Below are 25,469 nucleotides of genomic sequence, written 5' to 3'. Positions count from 1 at the left end.
ACTGCCTCCCCACACTGCCGACCCATGTTCATCTTGGAGTCAATGATGACCCCCAGATCCTTTTCCACCTCCATGCTGACAAGAGGGGAGTTCCCTAACCTGTAGGTATGGTGCCGGTTGTTCCTCCCCAGGTGCATCACCTTGCACTTGTCTGTGTTGAAACCCATCCTATTCTCATCCACCCACCCTTGTAACCTGTCTAGGTCTGATTGTAGCCTGTAGCATCCTTCCAGTGTGCCCACGTCCCCCCACATCTTCGTGTCATCAGCAAATTTGAACAGGGTGCTTTTTACCCCCTTGTCCAAATCACTGATGATGTTGAACAGTGCGGGCCCGAGGACCGAGCCCTGGGGGACCCCACTGCCCACGTCCTTCCAGGTTGAGAAGGACCCATCCACCACCACTCTCTGGGTGCAGCCCTCCAGCCAGTTGGCGACCCATTTGACTGTGTGGGTGTCTACACCACAGCCCCCCAGTTTCTTAATGAGAATGGGGTGAGAGACAGTGTCAAAAGCCTTCCGGAAGTCCAGGAAGACTATGTCCACTGCTACCCCTGCATCTAATGATCTGGTGATCTCATTGTAAAAGGCCACCAGGTTGGTCTGACAGGACCTGCCACTGATGAACCCGTGCTGGTTGCCCCTAAGCATGCAGTCCCCTGCTGGCCCCTCCTGGATGTGTGCCAGCATAATTTTCTCAAACAGCTTGCCTAGGATCGAGGTAAGACTAACCGGCCTATAGTTTCCCAGGTCCTCCTTCCTGCCTTTTTTGAAGATGGGAACCACTTTGGCCCTCTTCCAGTCCTCCAGTACCTCACCAGAGCACCACGAGTGCTCGTAAAGCCATGCCAGGGGACTTGCAATGACCTTGACCAGTTCCTTTAGAACTCTAGGGTGGAGATCATTCGGGCCGGCTGACTTGAATACATCCAACCCCTCCAGAAGCTCCCTAACTAAATTCTGGCTAACCCATGGCCCAGGTGTGCCTCCCCCGGGGCCCGAGGGGGGCCCAGCAGGGAGGTGGCTGTTCTGGTCCCTACTTAGGAAGATGGAGGCAAAGAAATCATTAAACATGTTAGCTTTGCCGTCTGGTGTGACAACCAAATTTTCCAACGCATCCTGCAAGGGCCCCACATTACCCAGGACCTTCTTTTTACCCCCTATGTATTTAAAAAAGGACTTCTTATTGTCCTTAATCTGGGAAGCTAGTCCCAGTTCCATCTCTGCCTTGGCCTTCCTAACTACCCCCCTACATCCCCGAGCAACTAGAGAATAGTCCTCCCTGGTGATGACCCCTTGTTTCCATTGGGTGTAAGCCTCCTTTTTAGCAAGGAAACATTCCCGGATGCTTATGGCTTTGTCATTTTTATTCTACAATTCTTAACATTTGCTAATAAATTAAATCTGGGGGCATCCAAACCCCAAGACCGCTGGGCTTGGACCTGCACAAAGAATGCCTGCCAATGGGACTGGGAGCATCTGAATCCCAGGGTGCGCAGTCCAGGGTGGAGGATGCTCGTGGGTTCTAGCCCCATTTGTGGTGCTTAGAACGAGTGAGTTGTCCCTGCTCAACAGATATGGGTTTTGGAACCAAATAGCTGAACCTGTTCCAACTCCTATCAATTGAGCAGAACTACAACCATGTACCACGGTTCATTTGATCTGGAACCCGAAATATACTATATAAAAAAAAAACCTCCCTCAAAAATCACTTTAGGTTCCCTGAGAGTGAGCTGGGTTTTGCACATACTGCAACAATCAGCTGCCTCAACAAGTATTGTACGTTTTAAATACTTTTACTAGTACTGATGATCGTACGAGCGTTGAAGTGATCACACAAGTGAGATCCTCCGTACGCCCGCCGACACCGGCTGCTCGCAGGCGGGGCAGGTCAACCGTTCGACTTGAGACCTACTCTGAACCGCCTGCGCATGCGCTCCCGCGGCTGAAGCCGGCAGGAAGAGGGGGCGGTCTCTAGTCACGCTCCGGGGCGGGGATAGAGCTGACCACGGCCCAGCGCCTCGGTCTGCCCCGGCACTATGGCGCTGAGGGCAGGAAGGGGCAGGGCTCCAGGCAGAGGGGCGGGGCTCTGGTGGGCACTGCCAGGAAGAGCACGACAGCGCGGCTCCGCCTCGTCGGGAGGCTGCCGGGGCTGGGGGAGGGCGACCTGTCCTCGGCCGGGGGCGGGGGGGACAGCACCGGAGCGAGGTCCCGTGCCTGCTCTCTCAAGCACGGAGAGGAGCGGGGTTAGGGGGTCGCCGCGGCCCTGCAACGGCTCCTCCCCCTCCCCCCATCGCGCTCTTAAAGGGCCCGCAGCGCCGCTCCACCGCGCCAGCCAATCCCCGCGCGCGCCCATGGCACTGCTTCCCGTGTCGTCGCCTCGCGCTCCCTCCCTCCTTTCCCTTTCGCTTCCGGGGTCAGAGCCGCCGCGGCCGCCGCTCGGGATCCAGCCGCTGCTTCGGGGCCCGGCCCGGCCTGCCGGCCGCCGCGCTCCGTGCAGGCTGCGCCGCGCTGCCTCCCCATGGCCAGCAACCCGCAGCCCCCGCCGCCGCCTCCGCCGCCACCCCCCGAGCAGCAGCCGCCGCTGCCCGGCGCCGGGGCGGCCGCAGGGGCCGGCGCGGCGGAGCCCGAGCTCGTGTCCCGCATCGTCAGCCACCTCAAGAGCCAGGGGCTGTTCGACCAGTTCCGCCGCGACTGCCTGGCCGACGTGGACACAAAGGTGCGGGCCGGGCCAGGCATCGCCCCGCGGGCGACAAGGTCGCTGTGGGTCTGGGTAGAGGGAGCTTGTGGGTGGCTTTCCCTTAGCTGGCAGCCCTCGGGCTGGGGCTTTCAGCAGAGCCGGGTGCTGGCGCGCTGGGGCAGAGGCTGTGAAGGGAGGGGGTTAGAGTAGCGGGGGGTGGCGAGGTGGGCGCTGGACCTGACTGACTGTCATGACTTGGTCCCCTGACTGGTGCCTCTGTGTCTGCGGGTGCGGTTGTCCGCTGTCCCTTGCAGCCTGCCTACCAGAACCTGAGACAACGTGTGGACAACTTTGTTTCCAACCACTTGGCAACTCACACCTGGAGTCCTCACCTTAACAAGAACCAGCTGAGGAACAACATCAGGCAGCAGGTTCTCAAGTAAGTTGCAGGAAACAGAGTTACTTCCATGAGTCGCTCAGACCCGAGAGAAATTTGGGCTCTGGTGGTTTGTTTTTCCTTAGGATTTTGTAAAGGAGCTCGAGAAGGTGCACTGAAACTATACGAAGAATTACTGATTTGTCAGTCTGTCATCATCAAAAGTTGGTGGTAATGGTCCCTGGTTCTGTATTGCCACTTTGGATACTTAAGAGCCATTGGGTTCCTTACAGTGTGATTGCTTCAGTTGTGTAACACACAGCTCCTAGCCTACTTTCTCTTTTTCCATTTAAATCATATAAGTAAAGGCTCAGCATTGTCAGAAACAAATCAAAGGGAGTGGAGGGTTCAAAGGTGTTCCCAAAGCAAAATCCACACTGATTTGACCACTTGGTTTGGTGGGGGGGTTGGTTTTTTAAGAGTTATTTGGTAAAGTTTTATGACAAAATAACTTGGAATGAGCATTTCCAGTGCTTATATCATGCTATAGACTTGGTCACCTGGTTTTTGTCTGTCTGTGTGTTAAAACAATGATAAATAGTCATTGCTCCAAGCTAGCTTGTATGGATTAGGGCAGTGTTTCCCAACCTTTTCCAGCCCAAGGCACGCTTACATTAATAAAAAATTTCCGTGGCATACCCGTTAAGGCATTCCCAGTCCTCATACTTACTGTAGCTCATTGCTATGACAAAATTCTGCAGCATGTCTATTTATTTCTGATGACACACTTTTGTGCTGTGGCACATGAGTTGGGAAACGCTAGATTGGGCATCCTGTCTTGTCCATTTCTGTGACCTATGAGGAATCTGAAAATATATATACTTAAGGACTGTATAAATAATGAACCTTTCATTTTTCCATATTCAGTTTTCCCACAGTTTAGTTGTGGGAATCAACAACTGATGATGAGCAAATATTCTTGTTGTTGAGATTTAGTCTCCACTGAGTATGAACTCTAAGTGAGATGTCAGCGGGACAATCTAGAGCTTGACGCTCTAATAGTTTCAGTGTTCACTCTTTCTTTTTAATACAGTTATTTTTTTTATTTAAACCTTTCTACTTTATAATTGTTACATCGTTGGAGTTGTTGAGATGACAGTTGATATTGTACTTATTCTGTCACATGCTATGAAATACATAGATGCTAAACACCAATTGTATTGCAATATCTGGAAAGTGCTACTTATTAGTAACATGATGGAAAAGCTGTTGATATATTTGAGTTATTGGATTCATCTTCATTGGGATATTTTTATTTATACTTTTCAGTATGCTGCAAGACACTAATAAAATTAAATAGTTAGCTAGTGATGTTTTTTGAAGCAGCTTTTCTAAATATTTTTAAATATTTCTTTTAACCTTATAGTTAAGTATTAATGTAACTTTGTTTCAGGTCTGGAATGTTGGAATCTGGAATTGACAGAATTATTTCTCAGGTTGTGGATCCAAAGATCAATCATACATTCAGACCTCAGGTGGAAAAAGCTGTCCATGAGTTTTTAGCCACTTTAAATCACAAGGAGGAGTCTGGTCCCAGTACATCTCCAAGCGAAGAAAAAGCAGACGCTTCCATCACTGTACAAGGTATTTTGCCTTTAAACTATATAGTCTGTTTGCTATCTGCACTTCCTGGCAAAAACAACACTGACTACTACTTTTAGCACTAAACAGTAAGTCTTGGCATCAGTAGGATCTCTGAAGAGTAATTTGTGATAATCATTTACTGCTGTCTTGTGTGGAGGTGGGGAAGAAAAGAGGAAAAAGTTAATAATTTTTTTACAGCACCACTTGTTCTGTAAAAAGAAGTACAAGAAATGAGTTTACCCTAAAACTCCAACACTGTGGCTATGTCCAGACATGCAGGTCCATGTGGTTTGTGGCCCTGCAAATCTCTTTGCAGTGCTGAAAATTGCATGCCATAATGTTAAAATGTGCTCCATGCAGCAAATTTGCTACTGGGATTTCCCAGTAGCAAAAACAAAACAAAAAAAATACTGAGAGAAAAAAAGGGGTGCGGTGCAAACTATTACTCTGGAACAAAAGGAGTTTCAGCCCTCCGAGGAGGCGCTCTGGGTGCCAGAGTGTCTCTACTATTTAATTTTTGCTCCAATTGCTCTAGCATGCTGGGAGCTAGGAGGAGTGGGCAACAGGCAGTTTGCCCAATGCAGGACAATTTGTTCCTCACCAAAGCACACATGTGGGGACATGTGCTGCAGCACAAATTTGTGCCACTACTATTTGTGCTGCTGCAAGTACGCGCCGCTGCACATCTGAATGCAGCCTATGACTTGCTCTGGAGGACCAACAATAACTCTGTGGAAGAAAAACTCCTACCTTTCTTTTAGACTACTTGTTTATATAAGTTATATTCAAAAGCTGTAAATGTTCTAATGTAATTATGTGTAGAAAGACTCAAATATTTGCATTACTCTCAAGATTTGAGCAGTACAAGGAAGCATCTGGGTTCTGATCTGTTCAGCAAAACTACGTTTCTTAAGTGGTTGCTAGTTTTTAGATTTTTGGTTGCTCATGTTTTTTTAGCTAACAAACTTCCTCAGTGAACTGTCCAACTAAGTCTTCTCCCTAAATTTGGTCTTGGGTACAGATTCTCCCAATCAGCACACTTATTTTAAATACCAGCATTTTTTCTGTGGGCTGTACTTCCTTTTAAATCTGGTAAGTTAATCAGGTGGCTTAAATCAACTATAGCAGTGGATAAGCACTAATTCATTTAATTCCTCCTTGCCCATTTTCAGAATCACTGCTAACGCCACATCCAGATGAGCCTGGCCATGTGGTATGTGGTGCTGCAGACCTGTCTGGAGTGCCACACGCTGCACATTCAGGTGTTCCCTATGCTACAAGGTAGCAGCACTGGTGGGGAGAAGGTTGGGATGGGGGTTGACATAGAGAGATCCCAGGGTCAAAAGTGTGCGCGGGGGGGAAGCTGGGCAGTGCACTCAGGAACAGTGTGTGCCACCCAGAACCGGAGCCTGGCCGGCCAGAGCCACACTTCAGCTGAAGGCCAGGCTCCATACAGCATGATCACCATGGCTGTAGCTCTCCCAGGACCCCAGGTAAGGCTGCAACTGTGCTGGCCCCAACCTTTCCTATCCCACTTGGGGTGACCTGCTGTGCACCACAGGGCATGTGGCACAGGCATTCCCCAGGGGCAAGTAGTAGTGGTACAAGGTGTGCTGCTGCTTGTCCCTGGGAAACAAATGTCTACACTCATGTGGACATGGTCTAAGAGAGTAGTCATAGTACAAAACATGCCCATCTGTTGCATTGAGTCTTCCTTGTTTGTCGTTCTGCACAATATAATATCCACTACAATTACAGTTGATCTGTTTTAATAGTGTGTCAAGATAATTTTAAAAATTATTGAGGAAACGATACCTAGTATTTTTCCTGTAATCATCACCGGAACATTTCTTCCAAATTCCAAGGCTATACTGAACTTCAAAGGAATGGAATCGGGCCCTTCGTGGACTACATCTGCTTATCTTGGCAGCAGCAAAATGTTAAAGACCAAACATATCAAATCTCAATTGATTTAGTAGACTGGCATTCTTGTTATTGGGGTAAAAAGAAAAACAAATGCTGTTCAAAATAAAGCAAAACTCCCAACTAATTTAGTTTCTCATGAAAGGTAAAGTCTTATCTGCCTCCTTCTCCAGTAAACTCCTGAGATTATAGATTTATTTGGAAAATGCTTCTCCCTCAAAAACAATCAGTCAATATAACAATACCTGTTTTTGTTTAGCAAAAACTAAAGAAATCTTGGCACGCTGAAATGTTTTCTTTTTCCTTTCTCACTCTTTTTTAAAGGTGTTTCTACTGCTGCTCCCAGTGCTAGTGTAGCTAGTGATGCCATGTCCATTTTGGAAACAATTACTTCTCTTAACCAGGAAGCAAGTGCTGCCAGAGCTTCAACAGACAGTACAAATTCCAAAAATAATGACAGGCCTTCAAAAAGACTCCCGTCTCAACACAGTATTGACGGTAGTACAGAAAGAGAGCGAAATTCGGAGGACTTGCCAGACAGAGAGCGAGCTATTTGTGATCCTGGAGGAGAAGGAATTGAAACAGTTGCTAAGTGTGAAGATTTAATTGAGCTCCCGTGTCAAAGTGAGGAGGTCAAAAATGTAATTAAAGATGCTAGCAACTTGGTTCATGCAAGCAAAGAAATTCTACAAGAAAGTGAAGACCAGAAAAGCAAACTAACAGAAAAAAGTGACAAGAAACAAGACAGCATTGAGAAAGGGGAAAGAAAGAAGGACAAGAAAGAAAAGGCTGACAAGAAGTCTGACTACACAAAGAAGAATGATGATAACCTAAAATCAAAGGAAGAAAAACATGTGAAAGAGCGTGAGGTAGAATCAGTAAAACAGTTGGTTCCAGAAAAGAACAATAAACACAAGGCGGTAGAAACTACAAAAGAAGGTACAGGAGGAGAAAAACATTTGTTTTTAAATGTAGTAGTAGGGAGGGGGTTGGGAAAATTTTTGGCAGTATAGTTTTTTGATATGGAGTTTTTCAAAGGTGAACTTGAAAAAGATGAGGTGCTAGTGATGCTGGCAAGTATAGTCGTTTAACTACAAGTTTTGTTATAATAAAGTCAGTAGTAGTTCAAGCTTTACCTGAGAGGCCACGGCCCACCTCTTAGAGCATGGGCTGGCAATCTACAATCCGCAGGCTGGATCTGCTTTGTAGAGAGGGGCCTTATCTGGCATTTCAGCAGTGGTGGGGCTCTGTCCACACAAGGCCGGGCAGCAGGGAGAAGCGGTAGTCATAGCACTGTGGGCAGGAGAGATGGGAGCCGGGTTATGGGGAGTGATAACTGCAGCTTTGGAGGCATAGGCTGATTTGGATCCATGCTTGGACCTAAGCTCAGTTAAATCAGCACCCTCTGCTGCAAAAGTATTGCCAACCCCTGGCCTACAGGTTAGATTTACAAGAGAGCTCCTAATTGTGTTTACTTTTACAACCTGAGTTGTTCCACTTAAATTAATGAGATTACTGTGGTTGAAGGAATCGTTGTGCATCTCTAAATCAGGAAATTTCTGTAACAGTTAAAATATATTGCAGTTGCCTTATGAAAATAGGTTTCAGATGCAGATTTGATATGCTGTTTTAATTTTCAGAATATACTATGGAAGATTCAGATATGGATGTACTTAGTGATATCACTGTAAGCTCTGTCCATACAAGTGACCTCTCTTCATTTGAAGAAGAGAGTGAAGAAGAAGTGGTAGTTTCTGATACCACTGAAGAAGGAGAGATCACATCTGATGGTAAACATTATTTTAAAAAAATACAATCCTCTTGTCACTTAAGTGAATAGTATTATATAGTATGACTTAATCTCTCTAAAATATAATTCAAAATATACGTGTGCATGAGAGTTTTGAGGGGAGGAAAAGCATTTTTTGTTAGCAAAGATTCCTCTCACAAATCTTGTCAGCAAAGATCACCAAAAATAGATATTACATCATGTTGAAATATTAGTTCATGATTATTTTGTTATTTTGCAATCACTCTGTTTGTGTGAAGAATTTCAGGATGGTACAGGAACGCTTCATAAAAATGCCTTCTGCTCTCTATTCCCCTTCTTCCCCTACCCTTTTATGTTTTTGACTCTAGTTCTAACTTGAGTTCAGGTGTCTTGTGGGCAGGCTGTTTTGGAATTGAGGAATTGTTAAAGCATCACTGTGGCTCCAGAGGCTACAAGCCTTTCTCTGGACTTGTGCCAAAGGCTGTTCCCACTCCATCAAGCTGTAAGTGGGTATCTGATCATTTGGGCTGTGAAGTCGAAACTGGTAGCACGTCATGCCACATTGTGTCCTTGTGTGCATTAGGCTAGAGAACTGGTTTTCAAGCTGAGCTGCTGTGTTTGGGTAGATTTTTGACTGACATGTCCTTAGTGGAGAGGACTTGGATGAGTTCACGTGTAGGGATAGCAGAAGAAGGAATCGTTCTTTCTATTTCATTTCTGTCCATTCCTAATCTTGGGCAATTCCAACTTTTTGGTACATTGTGAGGTTTTAGGAGATTTGGGAGGGTGGGGGGTGTTGGTTGGTTGGTCCATAGGCAACTGGATTTTCTCGTGGATAGGATAGATTGCTTTAGAATAGTATTGATACTGAATCTGCACATGGCGGGTTTGACCTGTAATATTTGATGGCTAAAACTGATCAGAAAGAATTGAGTTACTAACCTGATATTGTGTGATGTTGGTGGTAATATAATATAGAACAAATCATGTTCAACATTTTATCAGTTCTGATGAAATATAAAATGAAGACAAGCCTCATGTTTTGGGGATGCAGATGCATTGTATTGTACAGAGCCTAAACACTGGTGTTTATATGTTCATGTCAAATAACCCTCCCAAAATAAAGTTGATGTGCTTGTGCTAACTAAAATACTCTCTAGCCGTTGACTAATGTAAAGGAAAATGCAAATCATTTGGATGCTCTAAGTGGGGGGGGGAAAAAATCATCTATCGTTTTTCTAAATCAAAAAATTTCCATTCAGTTTTTTTGGTATGTGGAAGATGGTTACCTTTTACTTTTGAATGGGCGAGAACATTTTATATTCCAACTTGTTAAATGACATACAGGTGAAACAGACTAATATTAATGTTTTTATCTACCGTTTCTACTCAATTCTAAGATGACCTGGCACTTAAGATGACCCCCCCCCCCCCCAAATTAGATTCTCTATTTAGAAAATGTATACACTTCTTGTATGCCAGGTATAGAATCTAATTATTGCAGGGTTGTCCTAAATTTGTGTGTGTGTGGGGGGGGTGTATGTGTGTCTGTCTACAGCAGAGAAAGCAGTGGCCAGGTGGAGGGTTGGTCAAATGACACCCCTTCCACCTCCCCCCCCACCTTTGTCCTCTGCCTCCTTACCATCTACACCCTCCCCCAGCTCCCCACAGTCTCTCTTCCCCCACCCCACCCTGCTTTGCTATCAGATGCTGCTTGGGCTCTGTTCCCTGATGGGTCATGGAGCTCAGCACGTGGAAGTGCATCCTGTGTCAGGCTGTGCAGCAGCAACACTGCTAACCTGTACAGAGTTGCCCTGTACTTTGTTCCCAGGAGGAAGTCCCCCTGGCAGTAAAGGGGGTGAAAGGGGACAGGAGGAGGCAGAAGCTGCATAGAGCAAGCAAGGTGGTGGTAGGGGGATGGAAAAGAAATGAGAAGGAGGGCAGGAGACTGCTGTGGGTCTGACTGCCCCAGGCCCAGGCTCAGGGCCAGTCAGAGCTGCAGTAGCTGCCCTCCTACCACTATCCCCCACTTCGTATGTGAATCGAAGATGAAGGGCTTTTCCCCCACATACTGTTTTGGGGAGATGCCTCATCTTAGATTTAAGTAAGTACAGTGTATTAAATAACACCCCTAACATTAAAAGCTTTAAAAAAAATTGAATTCCTTCTGTTAGTATGTGGTGTTTTATTTTTCTCTCAGACCAGTGGCAGCAGCTAAGTTTAGTGTCATTTTCAGGTTCTCATACTCTAGGAACACTTTGTAAACTGTGAATTGGATTTTTGAACCTTTTTTTTGCCGTTAGTTTTTTGTAAAACTTACCAGAAAATATGTATGTTGTAAAAATAAGTAAGTGTATATTGATGCCTTTCTCTAACTTACCAATTTACCTTCATGTTTTACTGGGGGCGGTTGTTATTACTTTTTTAGATGAAGAAGAGAAGAATAATCAGTGCAAGACAAAAACTCAGACTAATGAGCCAAGTGATGGAAAAACCAAGCCAGTTCGTCATGCTTATATTCACAAGCCTTTTTTATATTCCAAGTATTATAGTGATTCTGATGATGAGCGGACTGTAGAGCAACGCCGCCAGTCTATTGTAAGTTTAGTTATATGAAATGTTCTATTTCTCTCACGTTTTGTTTCGGGTTTTTTTAATCTGTCTGTTTGTTTGTTTTGGGGATTATTTTTGTTTTTGTTTTTTTGCAATACAAAAATTCTGCTTTTCATTTGGCAGTTTACTTCATAGTGGCAGCTTTGCTGCTTGAGACCTTATATGACTTGTCATCTCTTCATGGAAAGAATCTTTTGGTCATAGATTGATAACCATTGGCTTACGCAGCTGAGCAGAACTGTAGCTTAGAGAAGAAAGGAAGGCCTTATCTACCTACTACATGCTGCAGAGTAACTTACGATAGAACCAAAGCCTGCTTGGTCCATAGTAGTAGTCTTCTACAGTGCAGTTGCTACCATCCTTGCAGTAATCTGCTGTTTTACACCAGCAGAAAGGGGGAGAGAAGTTTAGGAATACATGCTGGGCTGTGTAAAGGATTTATTAGAAAAAATGTTGGGTTTCTTGTGCACTTTAAGTCCAGGTGTATACCTCACAGAGCTACTGGGTAAAATTGGACTCTGCAGTTGCCCAGGTAATCTTATGTATAAAAGTTGAGAAAGAAAGAAGCTGGTGTGTGCTCTTCCATCCAGGAAGAGTACACACCAACTGCAGATGCTTCCTCAGCCTGACAAAGGGTTTTTAACCCCAAAAGCTTGCTAAGAATTTTTTTTCCAACTGTTTAGTTGGTCTAATAAAAGATTACCAGATTTACCCAAAGAACCTTGTCTGAGGGAGAAAAAAGAAAACACTTGTGAAGTTTATGAAAGGGCAAAACTTGAAATTGGAGCATGGAACCAGAGACAAGATTCCACACACTCGTGGACTACATGCTTTCAAGACTCATGACCTCTGTCAAAGTAGTATGCGGTTTAATTATTGTTTGTACAGTGATGTTTAAAAGCTTATTAGTTATTTGGTTTCAAGCTGAAAGTTTCTGATTTCTGCAGAATTATAGCAATTGCCTTTTGTAGAGCATTCTGTGCTGTTCGTAACAATCATCATTGTCTATTTGGCCTGTTGATTTAAAAAAAAAAAAAATCCCCCCTTTCTTTTTTTTTTTTTCTTCAGGCCAGAGAAAAAGAAGAGAGACTCTTAAGAAGGCAGATTAACAGAGAGAGACTTGAAGAGAAACGTAAACAAAAAGCTGCAGAAAAAACCAAATCACTGAAAACTGGGAGTCAAGATGCTAAAGGTGTTAAAATAGCAACAACAGCCTTTGTTTTTAAAACAAATAAGGTGAAATCTTGACTATTGAAGTCAATAGGAGTTTTGCCATTTACTTCGGGGGTCAAGTTCGCCTGTTATTACAAATGAACACTTCCTAAAGCAAAATAGGCAAAATTCTGTTTTCATGTTGTCCACAATGTGAAATGTGCACACAATGTGTACACATCTGAAACAACAAAAGCTCAGTTTAGTAGTTTTCAAACTTGTATGAAGCATTGTATGAAACTGAAAGTAATCATAAAAGATATGCTTTTCAGTCACTGTATTTGTATATTGTCATTTTAGGCAAGAGTGGCTTGAACTCAGAAGAGTCTTCAGTCAGAGGTGTTGAAATAAAAGCTACTGGCACCAGCATTAAAGATGTGCTTAAAGAACAGAAGTTTTTAGAGAAAAAGGTAGCCCTGAGCAGGAAAAGAAAAAGAGATTCAAGGTATTCCTTTTTACAGATAGATTAATACATATTAACTCATACAAATTGTTTTTAAAAACCACCTCTTTATTTTTGCAGTTACCACTTATCTAGTCCAATAATAATTTACCCTTAATATGTGTGAACAATATTTCAGGAAAATTGAGTTTATAAATTAAATTTTTTAGAAACAAAAATGTGATGCTTAATTTGTCATGAGATAATATACTTCTGTTTTACACTCCTAGTTGTATGGTCTTGATAGCATCCTCAGCTTAAGGTCTTACTAGTCTACAGTATCATTAAACAATGTATGTTAAGAACAGCTCAGAAAACCTTTTGTTCATCTGAAAACTTCTTTTTCCCCTGGCACACTTTTTTTTTTTTTCCCCCCCCCCCGATTTCCTCCTGTTTCTTTTTTGGCTTTATGCTCTCTTTCGCAGTGCTTGTAAGCAGAGCATCTTAAGAAGAGTGAATTTAACAAGAAAGCAAACTAAAATGAATTGTTACATTGTCATTTTAATTGATATTACAGCCAAACTGCTTCATGGCCTCACTTTGAAAAGCTAAAAATATGCATGTGAAGTTCCCAATATAAAATGGTCCATGACAAAAATATGCCTTGAGAAATAAAGACTTTGAGTTAGGCATAATGGCTTTGGGTTAATATTTCAGAAATTATCAATTAATACAACATAGTGTGCAGTTCAAACTGCAGTTTATCTGTCCTTATAAAGGGTACCAGCAAAGTTCAGCTAGTCTGAAAACTTAAGTTGTTTTTGTTGTGTTTTTAAATCCAGCTTACAAAACAAGCAAAAATTTGTAGAAGATTAAGTTGACATTTTTAAAGGTATGTTCTGTAGAGTAAAGATTGGTAGTATAACAATGGATGGGTGAAAGGAGCATGGGCCCCTGCCTAAGGGAAGGGCACCAGAATGCAAGTGTGGGAGGTGTCTTGTCTTGCCCTCCTGTTGCTTATGTTCCATCTCTACCTTCCCCCACACCCTGGAGCAGCTGTAATTCCAGCAGCTGGCGACAGTAGTGGCTGGCTGACAGCAGCAAATCATGCAAGCGCAGCAGCTGGCAGAAACAGGATGCTGGAGGCCAGGAAAGAAGGTGCCTGAGAGTTGACCTTCTTACTACTTTCTTTTCTTTGTTTTTGCTCCTGCAAACCAGTACTTCAATGGCCTTTCAACATGTTGGCCAACAAATGAAGGGCATATCTCCCCATGCCACAGTGAACCTCCAGCCACTACCCCTTATTTGTGTGTTGCGCAGACAGCTGTCCATTTTATGCTTGTGTTAAGGAGGAAACTTTGTTCTCCCCTATGTGATGAGCTTTACTTATCCCAATTATTCCTGGAATCTTTATTAATTATAATACCAATAGTTACCAGGCTTTTTCCTCGCAGCACTGAATATACTTTAACGTTAACTCCACATATTTGTAATTGGTAAATACTGATGCTCTTTGTATATGAGGAAACAGAAACTTAAGTAGTTAAATGCATTCTGTAGGTTTGCACAGAATACTACTTGATATTTTAATACAAAATTGTCTAAATCAAAAATAGATTAGTTTTGCGATTGTGAATGCATTGGTATGAATTTTTACCATGTTTTTCAGTCTGTCTTTGATTCTGTATTTAAGGTATGTGGAAAATAGTGTGAAAAAACAGTCTGAAGATGATCCCAAAGAAACACAAAAGACAAATGAGGTAGGTGTCATGTATTTTTAAATTTATTTCAAAATAATTTTTTAACTATGGAGAAATGAGGGACTGTTCTGTTCTGTTTTTAATTGTACAAAGGGTTGATGTTACTTATAAATAGTACATTTTTCTATTATCAGATTAATATTCATTAGTTAGTTTTCTTTCATTCTTTCCATTCATATTGTTTTCTAATCCTGTTTTAACAGTGCTGCTTTGTAAATTTATTTGGAAGAGCTAATGTAGATAACCCGTTTATGCTTACAAGAACCACAGCTGGAAAAAATACCAGCTGAAAGACTTGGTTGGAGTGTCCAGATGAACAGTAACTTGTGTTTCCCAGGGGACAAGTAGCAGCAGCACAGCAGGTTACCCCGGGTGGGGTAGAGGAAGTTGGCACCAGCAACTGTGCTGGCCCTAGCAGCCTTACCTACATTCCTGGGGGTCTCGGGGAGTGAGAGTTGTAGTTGCATGCCTGTAATAAGAAGCCTGGTTGGCAGCTGGAACATGGCTCTGGCCAGCCTGGCTCCAATTTCGAGCGGTGCATGCTGCCGTCGTGTGCGCCGCGCCACTTTTCTCTTTTGGCATGGAATGCCTACATATGCGGTATTTGGCGCTGCAGATGGGCCTGCTGTGCCACATACCACACTCCATGCTCATCTGGATGTGCCCACTGAGCTCAATTTATGTAATCTACCAAAGACAAAATTTTAAGGGTGGCTTCAGCACAGTCTATAAGTAATTAATTATATGGGGAATAGACATTTGATAGAAACTGCTCAGTGTAGCAGACAACAAAATTTTATGGCTGGAAGCTGAAGTTTGACAAATTCAAAGTAATTTTTTAACACTGAAAGTAACTTGCGATTGGCATAATTTGCCTAGTTATATTATGCATCCCTGAATCTTAAAGTCAAGGTGAGTAGTTTCTCTAAAAGACATGTTCTAGTTTAAATAGGAATTATTTCAGGAAAGTCTACTGGTTATGATTGTTTCAAATACTTACCTACTTGGTGGGAAACATTTTAAATTTCAGGTTCTTGACATGGCATTTAATTCAGTTCTCTTTTCAGTAGCTTAAATGAATTCCTTAAGAAAACAACTTTAACATTTACACTTAATTGAGCAGTTTACCCTTTTAATTTAGATCTCTAAGTAATTCTACTTCTGTTTCTTTGTTCATATCTTTAATTTTGTGTTTTAGGCATGCGAAAAAATCTCAAAGGAGATGAAACATAACCATGGTAAAAGTGAAGCAGCTAAGCCTGTCAGAAGACTTTCGGAGTCAGTTCATTCTACTGAGGAAAGCAAAAATGATTCCAAAGTGGAAAAAGAACATAAGAGAAAAATATCTACCTCGGTTCACATGGAAGGCATGCAACAGGAAAATGAAACAAAGGATCCTAAAAAGCAGCTGGATAGAACAGATACTAGTGCCGAAGAAGTTCAGAAGCAGAAATGCATATTTAAAAATGAAAAACATGTTAAAAAAGATGATGCAGAAAGTCAAAATTTGAAAAGTATTACTAAGAAAGAGGTAAAGTCAAACCGAGATAAAAATGAAAAGGAGAGAACTCTTTCAGAAGATAAGTTGTCAGTAAAACATAAGTATAAAGGAGACAGTATACATAAAGTGAACGATGATACTGATCTTCATTTTGTGGAGAAGAGCTTGAAAGGAGAGGATAGTGTGCAGAAACATAATCAACTAACAAAGGTTTCTTCAGATGATAAATCGGAAAGAAAAAGTAAACACAGAAGTGAAAGGAAAATGTCAGCAGCTAGCAAAGAAGGCAAAAATGCTTCTGAACACACCTTTAAGAGTGATGAAAGTTTACGTAAAGAAAATAACAAAAAAGACAGACACATTTCTACAGAAAAAACAAAATTAGAATATAAGTCCAAAAGATTATCAAGTGATTCTAGACCACAGAAGGATTCCCAAAGTACTTCAAGGCAACCTGCGTCCGCATCTCAGAGAAGGAGTGAAAGCTGTTCAGAAGATAAACATGAAGTGGAATCAGCCAACTCTGACAATAATTTAAAACAAGAAGATAATATTCACAGAGAAAGACGGAGGTCCAAGAGTCTTGTAGAAGACAAGTTTTTGTTAAAGTCTAAATCTAAAAGTCACAGTAAACAGTCTAAAATACTTGAAACAGACTTGCAAGAGAGTTTCACAAAGCAAGACAGCATTCAGAAACCAGACAAAGATAAGAATATAGACGAGAATGATGCAGAGAAGCAACGCAAATCCAAAAATGAAGATAAAGTTTTTGAGGAAAGCAGTGTTCAGTCTGAACTTGAAAGTGGTGCACACGCAATTTATAATTCACAAAAAGAATCTAGTCATAAAGTTAAATTGCAACCAGCTGAAAAAATAGCTGTAAAAGAGAAAGCCAGAAGTGATAAAGACTTGAGTTGCACCAAATTAGAGAGGAAGCTCTCAATGGAAGGTCACAAAAGCAGAAGCTTAAAGCATAATAATAAAGAAATGAAGAAGGAAGAGAGTTCTAAATTGGAGGACAAAGACATTAAAGACATTGACAGTAGTCATGAAAGAATACTAGGGACCACAGTGGGTATGGATAAAAAGTCTAGTAAGAGGTTTTTAAGTGAGAATAAGAAAGGAAGCTTCTTGATAGAAGAAATCACAACAAGAGAAGAAAAACAAGCAATGGATGTATTTGTAACCAGCCCTATTCCATCCACTCAGTCATCAGATAGGACTAATGATGACTCATATTCTGAGCAATGGGAAGTCCCAATGGAGCTCGATTCAGAACAAACAAAAGTACATGCGGCCTCTAAAATAGAAGAAAAAAACAGTAATTCAGAAGACAAAGGTTTTGAAAATGTTTTAAAAGAAAACATGTCTGTTCACATTTCAAAGAATGAGTTGAGAAAAAAGTCTGTAGACTTTGAAGCATGTGCATCAGAACTTCCAGGTACAGCTAATCGAAATTCTGAAGAAACAAATGAACGTGAAAACACCTGCACCCTTACTAAAGTAGATGATGCCCTAGATAAAGTGTCCAAACAAGTATCTGAGGATCAACGCCCCATTCAACAGGGAGCTTATCAAATAAACATTTATGAAAAAAGTGGTACAATTTTACTTAATGCTCCAGGTAAAGAGGAAATTTCAGAGAATGTCAAAAAACCAAAGAGTTTAAAAAACTTGGTCAGTCCTAATGAAGAAGATGTTTCTTTAGTGAGTACCTCTTCCAGATCAGAAGATGCTTCCCATACAAAATCAGTAAATAATTATTTACCAGGTTTTACTGGTTCCTTGGATAGCACATGTAAAAATGAATCTCCTAATTTAGATAAGCCTACTTTAAGTAGAGGCACCATTTTGGATAATGCAGCAACAGAATACACGGGAAAAGGTGGTGATACTGTGTTAAGTTCTCTCATGAAAGAAGGTGAGGTCAGTATGACAGACGTGGTAGAAGAAAACAAAGAGAGTCCCCTAATTAGTGAACAATCAGGAGAGGACAAAAGTGGTTTAACGGGTATTCAAGAAGATTATGCTCAAATAACTAAGCAAGATGGAGTGCAAAGAAGAAATGAGTGTAAAATAACTGATCTAGAAAATGATGAAAGTGTGACTGACAAAGCTGCCAATCATGGAAGTATAAGAACAAAAGAACTTGTCTTAGTGAATTCAGAAAAGAAAGAACGGAAGAGCTTACATACAGGCTGCACTGCAAAAGAAGAAAAAGAATTTGCCACAGATATTGTAAAAAAGAATGAGGAACATGATGGGGGTGCTGTGATAGAATCTTCTTCTGTATTAGTGCCTACCAATGTTACAAGAGATCCAGAAGATGCATTTAAAGATTCTATTACAGCCAGTGGAACAGAAGAAGGTGATGGCCTAATAGTTGATGAAGATAAAAATGGAAGTAATGCAGTAGGCACCAGTGCAGGAACTAGTGAACACAGTATGGCATGTAACAAGCTAGAGACAACTGAAGCCACTGCAATAGGAACCAGCACAGAGAAGACCATTGAACATATTATAATGGCTACTAGTACAGGAGAAAAGCAGGTTAAAGGTTGTCATATTGTACATTCTGAAAAGGAAGGCGATGCCACAACTACATGCTCAGAAGAAGAAAGTGAGGTTACTGTAATCTGCACAAGCATAGAAGCAGATGAAGGTTTCACAGCAGGCATATGGGTAAAAAGCAGTGAAGATGTCAGTTTTGCTTCAGAAGCTGATGTGGGTGAGTGTACTGTTGCTGCAGTTGAAGAAGATGGTGGTGGTGTCACAGAAGGATTTGCAGAAAGTGAAAGTGTCCTGACCAGTACAAAGGAGGAAGAAAGTGGTGAGTGCACCATGATTGATGCAGGAGAAATTGGTAAAGGCTCAGTTAATGCAAGTGGAGTAGAAATTGAGGACCATGTGAATAGTGCTGGGGCAGAAGAAAAGGATGATGCTGTAACTAGTGCAGGCTCTGAAGAAAAACGCAAGGCTTCAACTTGTGTAGGTACAGTCAAGTTTGAAGGTTCTGTTACCTGTATTGGTGAAATAGAAAGTGATGGTGCTGTAACCAGTGCAGGCGCAGAAGCAGGTGAAGGATCCAGGAGCAGTGAAAATTCAGATGGATTCCAAAGCAACATGGCTAAAGCTGGCCGGGTGAAAGAAACTGAAGGTGCTGTGACTTGTACAGGTGCAGAAGAAAGAGGTCGTAACTTCATAATTTGCTCAGTGACTGATGCTGATGCCCAGGAAGAAAGTACTGTAACTGGTGCATGTGTTGAAATGGTCACAAATAACAGTACCCAAATTGGAACAAGGCCCAACAAATGTGAAGATACTATAAATGGTGAAAGTGCAGTAACCAGCACAGGCATAACAGCGGAAGATGATGCCGACATTGCAGTAGTCTGCACAGGACTGGGAGATAGCAGTGAAGGTTTTGCAGTTTGCTTACATGCAGAAAAATGTGAAAGTGCCATGGACAGCACAGGAGCAAAAGATCCTAACGTCACTATCATCAGCATAGGCTCTTGTGATGATGAAGGCTTTGTGACTAGCACAGGCTCAAAAGAAGAGGATGAAGAAGGTGAAGATATTGTGACCAGTACAGGAAGGGGAAATGAAGAAATTGAGCATGCTTCAACATGTACAGGAGTGGAAGAGGAAAGTGCACTTATTTGTATTGGTGCAGAAGAAGGGGAAAGCTCTATTATCTGCATAGTTGCAGAACAAGTAGAAGCTGAATCAGCTGTAGCTGCCACAAATGTAAATAAAGTTAGTGTTGACAGCTTGACTGGTGCAGAGAAAGAAGCTAATGGTGGCTTGATCTGCAAAAATGTAAAAGGAATAGTTGAGAGTAGTGTAACAAGTGCAGGCACAGTAGATGAAGCTGTCATGACTCCAAATACAGAAAAAGGTAAGGAAGCCTTAGTCGTGGATACTGAAGGATCTAGGGGCCCCATGACTAGTGCAGTGACAGAGAAAGATGAGCAGTTTGCTGCTGCTAAAGGAAAGGAGGAGAATGCAGTTATTTGTGTAGGCAATAGTGATTTTGAGGGTCCCATGACTACCTTGGTTGCAAAGGAAGATGAGAATCCTATGCTTGCTTATACTGACAAAGAAAAAAAATCTAAAGATGACATCCATTCTACAAGTACAGTGGAAGAAGGTGATGCTACCTTACAGTGTTCAGTCACAGAAGTTGAGGAGGGTCCACTTTTTGCTGCAAGAACAGATGGAAATGATGAGAGCTCTTTGATCCTAATAGACGCTGAAGAAACAGAAGCACCAATGCCCAGTACAGCCATAGATTTTAAAGGGAGTTTACATGCTGCTAGCTGTAGACAAGAAAAAGATGAGTGCACTATGATTTCCACAAGTATAGTAGAAGAATTTGAGGCTCCCATGCCCAGCGCAGCTACAGAATGCGATGGTCAATTCACTGCTGCAAGCACAGAAGAAGTGAATGAAAGTAATGTAGTTTCAATCGATATGGAAATATATGAAGTCCCTATGCCCAGTGCATCCAGTGCTGAAGATGATTATACAAGTCACCCAACTGGTAGTGGCAAAGAAGAAAAAGATGAGTGTGCTATGATTTCAACAAGCATAGTAGAAGAACAAGTGATTCTCATATCCAGTGAAGTCACAGAAGATAGAGTTGAACATGTTGCCTCAGGTGGAGAAGCAAAAAATGAAACGGTAATGATCCCCACAAGTTCAGCAGAATGTTTCAAATCTCATGGGTCCAGTGTAGTCACACAAGATGAGGATCAATTCACTGCTTCAGGAGCAGAAGAAAGGTATGAAACTGCCATGATCACTACTAGTATGACAGAAGAATGTGAAATAGTTCTGATCAGCACAGCCACACAACCTAAAAATCCTCTTATTGTAGCAAGAGCAGAAGAAAAACATGAGACCACCATTATATCTCCAAATGCACCAGAGGAATCTAAAATTGTCGAGACCAGTACAACAACAGATGAACAGTTTGAACTAGCTACTTTAGACCCAGGAGAAAAAATTGAAGGTTCTGTGGTCTTCGTTGGAAATGTAGAGGAATGTGGGGCTCCTATGATCGCTGTTGCCAGCAACAATGAGGATTCAAACACTGCTTCATGTGTAGAGAATGCAAAAGAAAATGCTGTAATCACTCTGAGTTCAGTGGAAGAATGTGACAGTCTTTTTACCTTTGCAGTCATAGAAGAAAGTCAGCTTGATGCTGCAAGCACAGAAATAAAAGACAAAAATGATGCAACTTTTAAGAGTACCAGCCAGATTGATTATATCCTATCATCTACAGACTTAGACAAAAGTGATGGTTCTCTGCCTCTGGCTAGTGAAGAAGATGAAAGTGTCCATAGTGAGAAAAAGGAGAAGCATGACAGTCCTGTGATGGGAGAATCAACAACAGCTAAGAGTACAGTAGTTACTGAAGTACTAGGAACTGCTGAGAATACAGTGCAACTCCTGAGTATAGGTAAAACCCTTTGTGTGGAGATAACAGAAACTGCAGCCTGTGTTAGTCCATCTGCAGAGGTGAGTACAGACAGTGAAAGAACTGAAGATGATTTGCCATATGTAGATGTTACATCAGAACTTTCTTGTATGTCTTCAGAAGCTGCAGTGGATAATGTAGACTACAAGGTTAATACTAATTTGCTGTCAGAAAGTGATTTTTCAGAAATGAGGACTCCACCATATAGGGAACAAACACTTTCATTATTGTCTGAATTTGGAAGCACATTGACTGTAAATACCAGCCATGGTGAATTATCTTTAGAGGCAAAACTGAGGAGAAAGAATGACTTGCCTTTGTATGTGGATGAACAATTTGTGAGTGGTGATAAAAGAAACAGTGTCAAAGTAGATGATGACCTTGGATTTGAAGTTTCTTTTAAAAAAAATACAACCTTTAATTCAGGTGAGTTTTTTTTTTTTTGGTTTTTTTTTCCTCTTTTCTTTTTCTTTCTGATTTTATAAAAAAAAAAAAAATGATCACTTCAATTTCTGAAATTAGGCTTATTTTTTTGCATTTAATTTGCATATGATCTTTATGCTGAAGATACTGGCTTTCATGGACCTGCATTTGCTAAATAAGTAAAATGTTACAAGTATATGTATGATCTTAAATATTACCAGCAAAATAACTTATCCAAATATTCCTTTTGGCATCAATTCACAATTAAAATATTAAGAAAAGATGCTTTCAAATATGCAATGAAATTATGTACATTTGAAAATACCATTTGTTAATATTTTAATTGTGAATTGATGCCAAAGGGAGTACTTGCATAAGTTACACTGTTGGTATAGCAGTAACTTTGTCCAGCTTTGCCAAAAAAAGGATATATTGAGATGTATCTAATACATGTTCAAATAAATGTTAATAAGGTATGAAAATATATCTTTGTTGAAACATAAGGTAAATGATAACAGAAATGAACTATGTACAATAGGGATTACAAGGTTTAGTAACAGTTCCCTTGAAAATAAGGATTAGTAAGCATCACTTTAGGACAACGATTCTCACCCAGCGTGCCAAGGCATTATGAAGTACCACAGTAGTTTTTGAAGGGTGCTGCAGGAAGAGTGAGAAGATAAGCAGATAAAGGCAGGGTTCAGGCTTCAGGTATGAGGAAATGAGCAGCTAAGGGCTACTGGGACCGCTTGCCCTGTTACTGAAAAGTGTCATGGCCTCTTTAAAGGCAGGGTGTTTGTAGGACAGGCACAGACAACCAGCAGGGCAGGGTAAAGGAACAGCTTTGTAGTCAAGTCAGCTGACCAGGCAGTCGCATGAGCAGATGGAGGCAGGGCTTTAGTAGCACATAAGTCAGAGCCAGAGTAGGGAGTTAGACCTGGGAAGTAGCAGGGTAAGGCCTTGCTGTGAGATGGTTGCTACTGACGACTTCCTTGTCAGGGAGCTTCCTAGGAGAGTGCAACCCAAGGGACTTGATTCAGGGCCTGGAAGAAGTGTGGTAGGTAGCTGGTGGGCTGGATGTTTGCTTTGCTGCCAGTAGGCTTAAATTTGTTTGGTGATTTGGGTGGACTAGAAGGGAGTGGCTTGGAGGTCCCATTACTGCCAGAGTGGTATGTGATTACCTTGAGCCCTGCCAGGGTTTAGGCTTAAGACACAGATTAGCCGGGGGGAGGCTGGAGCCTGAGACGGGGCAGCAGTAGCCTAGAGAGGGGTAGAGCTTGGGGCCAGAGGGTCTGGAGCCCAAGCAAAACAGAGATAAAGGCCCCGGAGGGCAAGGTAAGGGGCTGGAGCCCGGAAATCAGATCCACAGCAATGGGCTCTGGCTAAGGGACCAGCTAGAGTAGGGGGGTGGAAGTTGGGAAGGCTGAGACCCCAGCAAAAGTGAAGGCCTGAGGTGGCCTGGTGGCTTTGGGGAACAAGGGTCCCAACTGAGTAATGCTACACAGCATCCATGAGGCATGGGCGTGACTACAGGTGTGACTGGAGATCATGACTTAGGCCTATAAGGCCAGCAAGATCAGGAGAGTCAACCATTGAGGAAGAGGGAGCACATTAGGCTCGTCAGTCTGAGGGCAGCCTCCTACTCATGAAGCTTCCATCAAGACATGGCAGGCGAGACCTCACGAGACAGGAGAGAGAGAGCCTGGCGAGGATGAAGTAACTTGTGGGGGGCATCACAGTGGTTCCTTAGCTTAACCTGTTACAGGCAGGCTCAGGCTGTCCCTACCTACTTGCTCCTCGATTTTGCCCCCACCCCCGCCTGCCGCCTCTGCAAGGAGGGTTAACCTCTGTAATAAATAAATTGGTTTTTAAAATGGAGCACTCCTCAAATCACAAACATGGAGGGTGTCTTGAGTCTGATGTAAGATGCTTTGAATCTTAAAAAAAAAAAAAAAAAAAAAAGTTGAGAATCACTGCTTTTAAGAGGACTGTGAATAAGGTGGTGCTTGCTGTCAATAACAGCACTGGACCATGACCCAAATTCATTTAATATTTGAGGTAAACAACAAAACTCCACATCTAGTGAGGGATTGTGGAGGGGTGGGGGGGAGGAGGAAGAGGACTTCTGCATTGCAGCCCAATGGTGTAATGGTTAAGATCCTTGTCCAGGGAAAAGGAGACCTGTGTTTTTTAGGTTCCCTCACCCACAGGGGGTTATAATCTATATCTCCTGCTTCTCAACAAATGCCATAACCACCAGCCCACAGGGGGAGGTATTGCCCAGACCCTTTTTCTGCCCTCTTCTTGAAGCTGGCTCATTGGGAAATAAATAGAGAAAGATGTATTTGGAGACAGGAGGAAGAGACCAAACTAAAGCATAGGTAGCTCAATCCAGTGCTGCTGCTGTGGATGGGAGAGAGTTTATTATGTTCCTAATGGGATAGAAACTTCCCCACTATTTATTTTATCCAGCGAATATCAAATGCCAAGCGTTGGTAGGCCAGACCAAAGAGGAGGGCTGGAGAAGAGCATGGACAGTATCTGGTTTCTGATCTGGTGATTAGGACACTGGGAAGCAGGAGATGTGGGTTTGAACTGTCTCTGGGTGAAGGGGGATTTAGGTTTCCTGCCTAGGTAAGTGCCCCAACTAATAAGCTATGGGGCTAAAATGTGGTGGCATTCGGCACCACCACTTCTGATACATACACAAGTGGGGCATTTCTGTTGCCCCAGGGCAAAAATACTAGATAGAGCTTGCTTGAAAAAAAAACTGTAGCTTTCCAGTTGTCTACTTGCCATTTAGGTGCATAGGCTGCTTACAGACATTCAAAAAAATACGGAGCTTTAAACACTGTACTCCTGCGCATGCCCAGAAGAGGCAGCATGTTGATTGGACCCAGCTTTCCCACTGTCTATAGATCAGGCACTGGAGTAGGACTTTTCTGGCACTTTAATCTAAAGACTGATTGGAACTAACACACTGCTTCTGCTGGTAAAGTGCATTTTTTTGCTGTTGGTTTTGTGAGGGTTGGGGGGTTTTTTGTTTGTTTTTTAATGTCTGTAAGCAGTCAGTCAAATGGAATTTAGCTCTCTCTTCTTTAATGGCAAAGAAAACAGAAGAGAATGGTCAGGATCCCTTTTAAGAGGTTTTCTTGGTTTCTCAGTAGTGTTAATAAATATAAGAAATGGACTAAAAGAAGAACTGAGGTTGAATCCATGTAAGTAATTGAATGCTTAAACGCCCCTGATTTCAGTAGAAATATGGTACCTAAAATAGGGTTGGGTGCCTTAATGTTTTGTGATTGTAGGTTTTGATAGCCAGGAAAAAATGCTAAATTAATAATCCAGGATTTAAAAAAAAAATTAGGATTTTTTTTCCTGATCCTAAATTCGCCCTGCCCTGCCCCCAATGGACTGTGACAGCACACATTTCTAATACTGGCTGCAAATCTTTCCTGCCCTTATTTACTAGAGGACACTGGGTAGTTCAATTTCATACTTTATTTGGTCCCCCGCCCCCATTGTTACAGGTGACGCCAGTACTGCTTGAGGTGGGGAAGGAAGGCAGTTTCCTAAAGATATAAAGCTCTATATATAGATTTCCAGATGTTTTGAGTAACCAGCAACTCATATTTGAAGATATAAAGATTTGATGTTAAAAGATTTCAAGATATTGTGAAATAATCATTTGACCTTGGTG

At 42.2% G+C, this 25,469-nt stretch overlaps 1 protein-coding gene across 3 annotated transcripts in view; it reads left to right on the top strand.

Annotated features, from left to right (window-relative positions):
- The first annotated feature begins 2,184 nt into the window (after positions 1-2,184).
- The window catches only part of BOD1L1 (biorientation of chromosomes in cell division 1 like 1), a 59,227-nt gene continuing 35,942 nt past the window's right edge, over positions 2,185-25,469 (top strand). For 2 of the 3 annotated variants that reach the window (XM_090035602.1, XM_090035601.1), the window contains exons 1-10: positions 2,189-2,718; positions 2,994-3,118; positions 4,509-4,699; positions 6,947-7,561; positions 8,263-8,412; positions 10,822-10,991; positions 12,075-12,198; positions 12,519-12,663; positions 14,294-14,360; positions 15,559-21,772. In XM_090035602.1, coding sequence (XP_089891728.1) covers positions 2,521-2,718; positions 2,994-3,118; positions 4,509-4,699; positions 6,947-7,561; positions 8,263-8,412; positions 10,822-10,991; positions 12,075-12,198; positions 12,519-12,663; positions 14,294-14,360; positions 15,559-21,772 — 7,999 coding nt within the window. In that variant the 5' untranslated portion in view covers positions 2,189-2,520. Of the gene's footprint in view, positions 2,719-2,993; positions 3,119-4,508; positions 4,700-6,946; positions 7,562-8,262; positions 8,413-10,821; positions 10,992-12,074; positions 12,199-12,518; positions 12,664-14,293; positions 14,361-15,558; positions 21,773-25,469 lie in introns of all 3 variants that reach the window. The other variant, XR_016440684.1, reaches the window with a different exon arrangement.

The sequence above is a fragment of the Crocodylus siamensis genome, chromosome 2 (assembly GCF_052110815.1).
Source record: "Crocodylus siamensis isolate JL-2025a chromosome 2, ASM5211081v1, whole genome shotgun sequence".
In the NCBI taxonomy this organism is placed as follows: Eukaryota; Metazoa; Chordata; order Crocodylia; family Crocodylidae; genus Crocodylus; species Crocodylus siamensis.
This window is presented reverse-complemented; position numbering and strand designations above follow the sequence as displayed.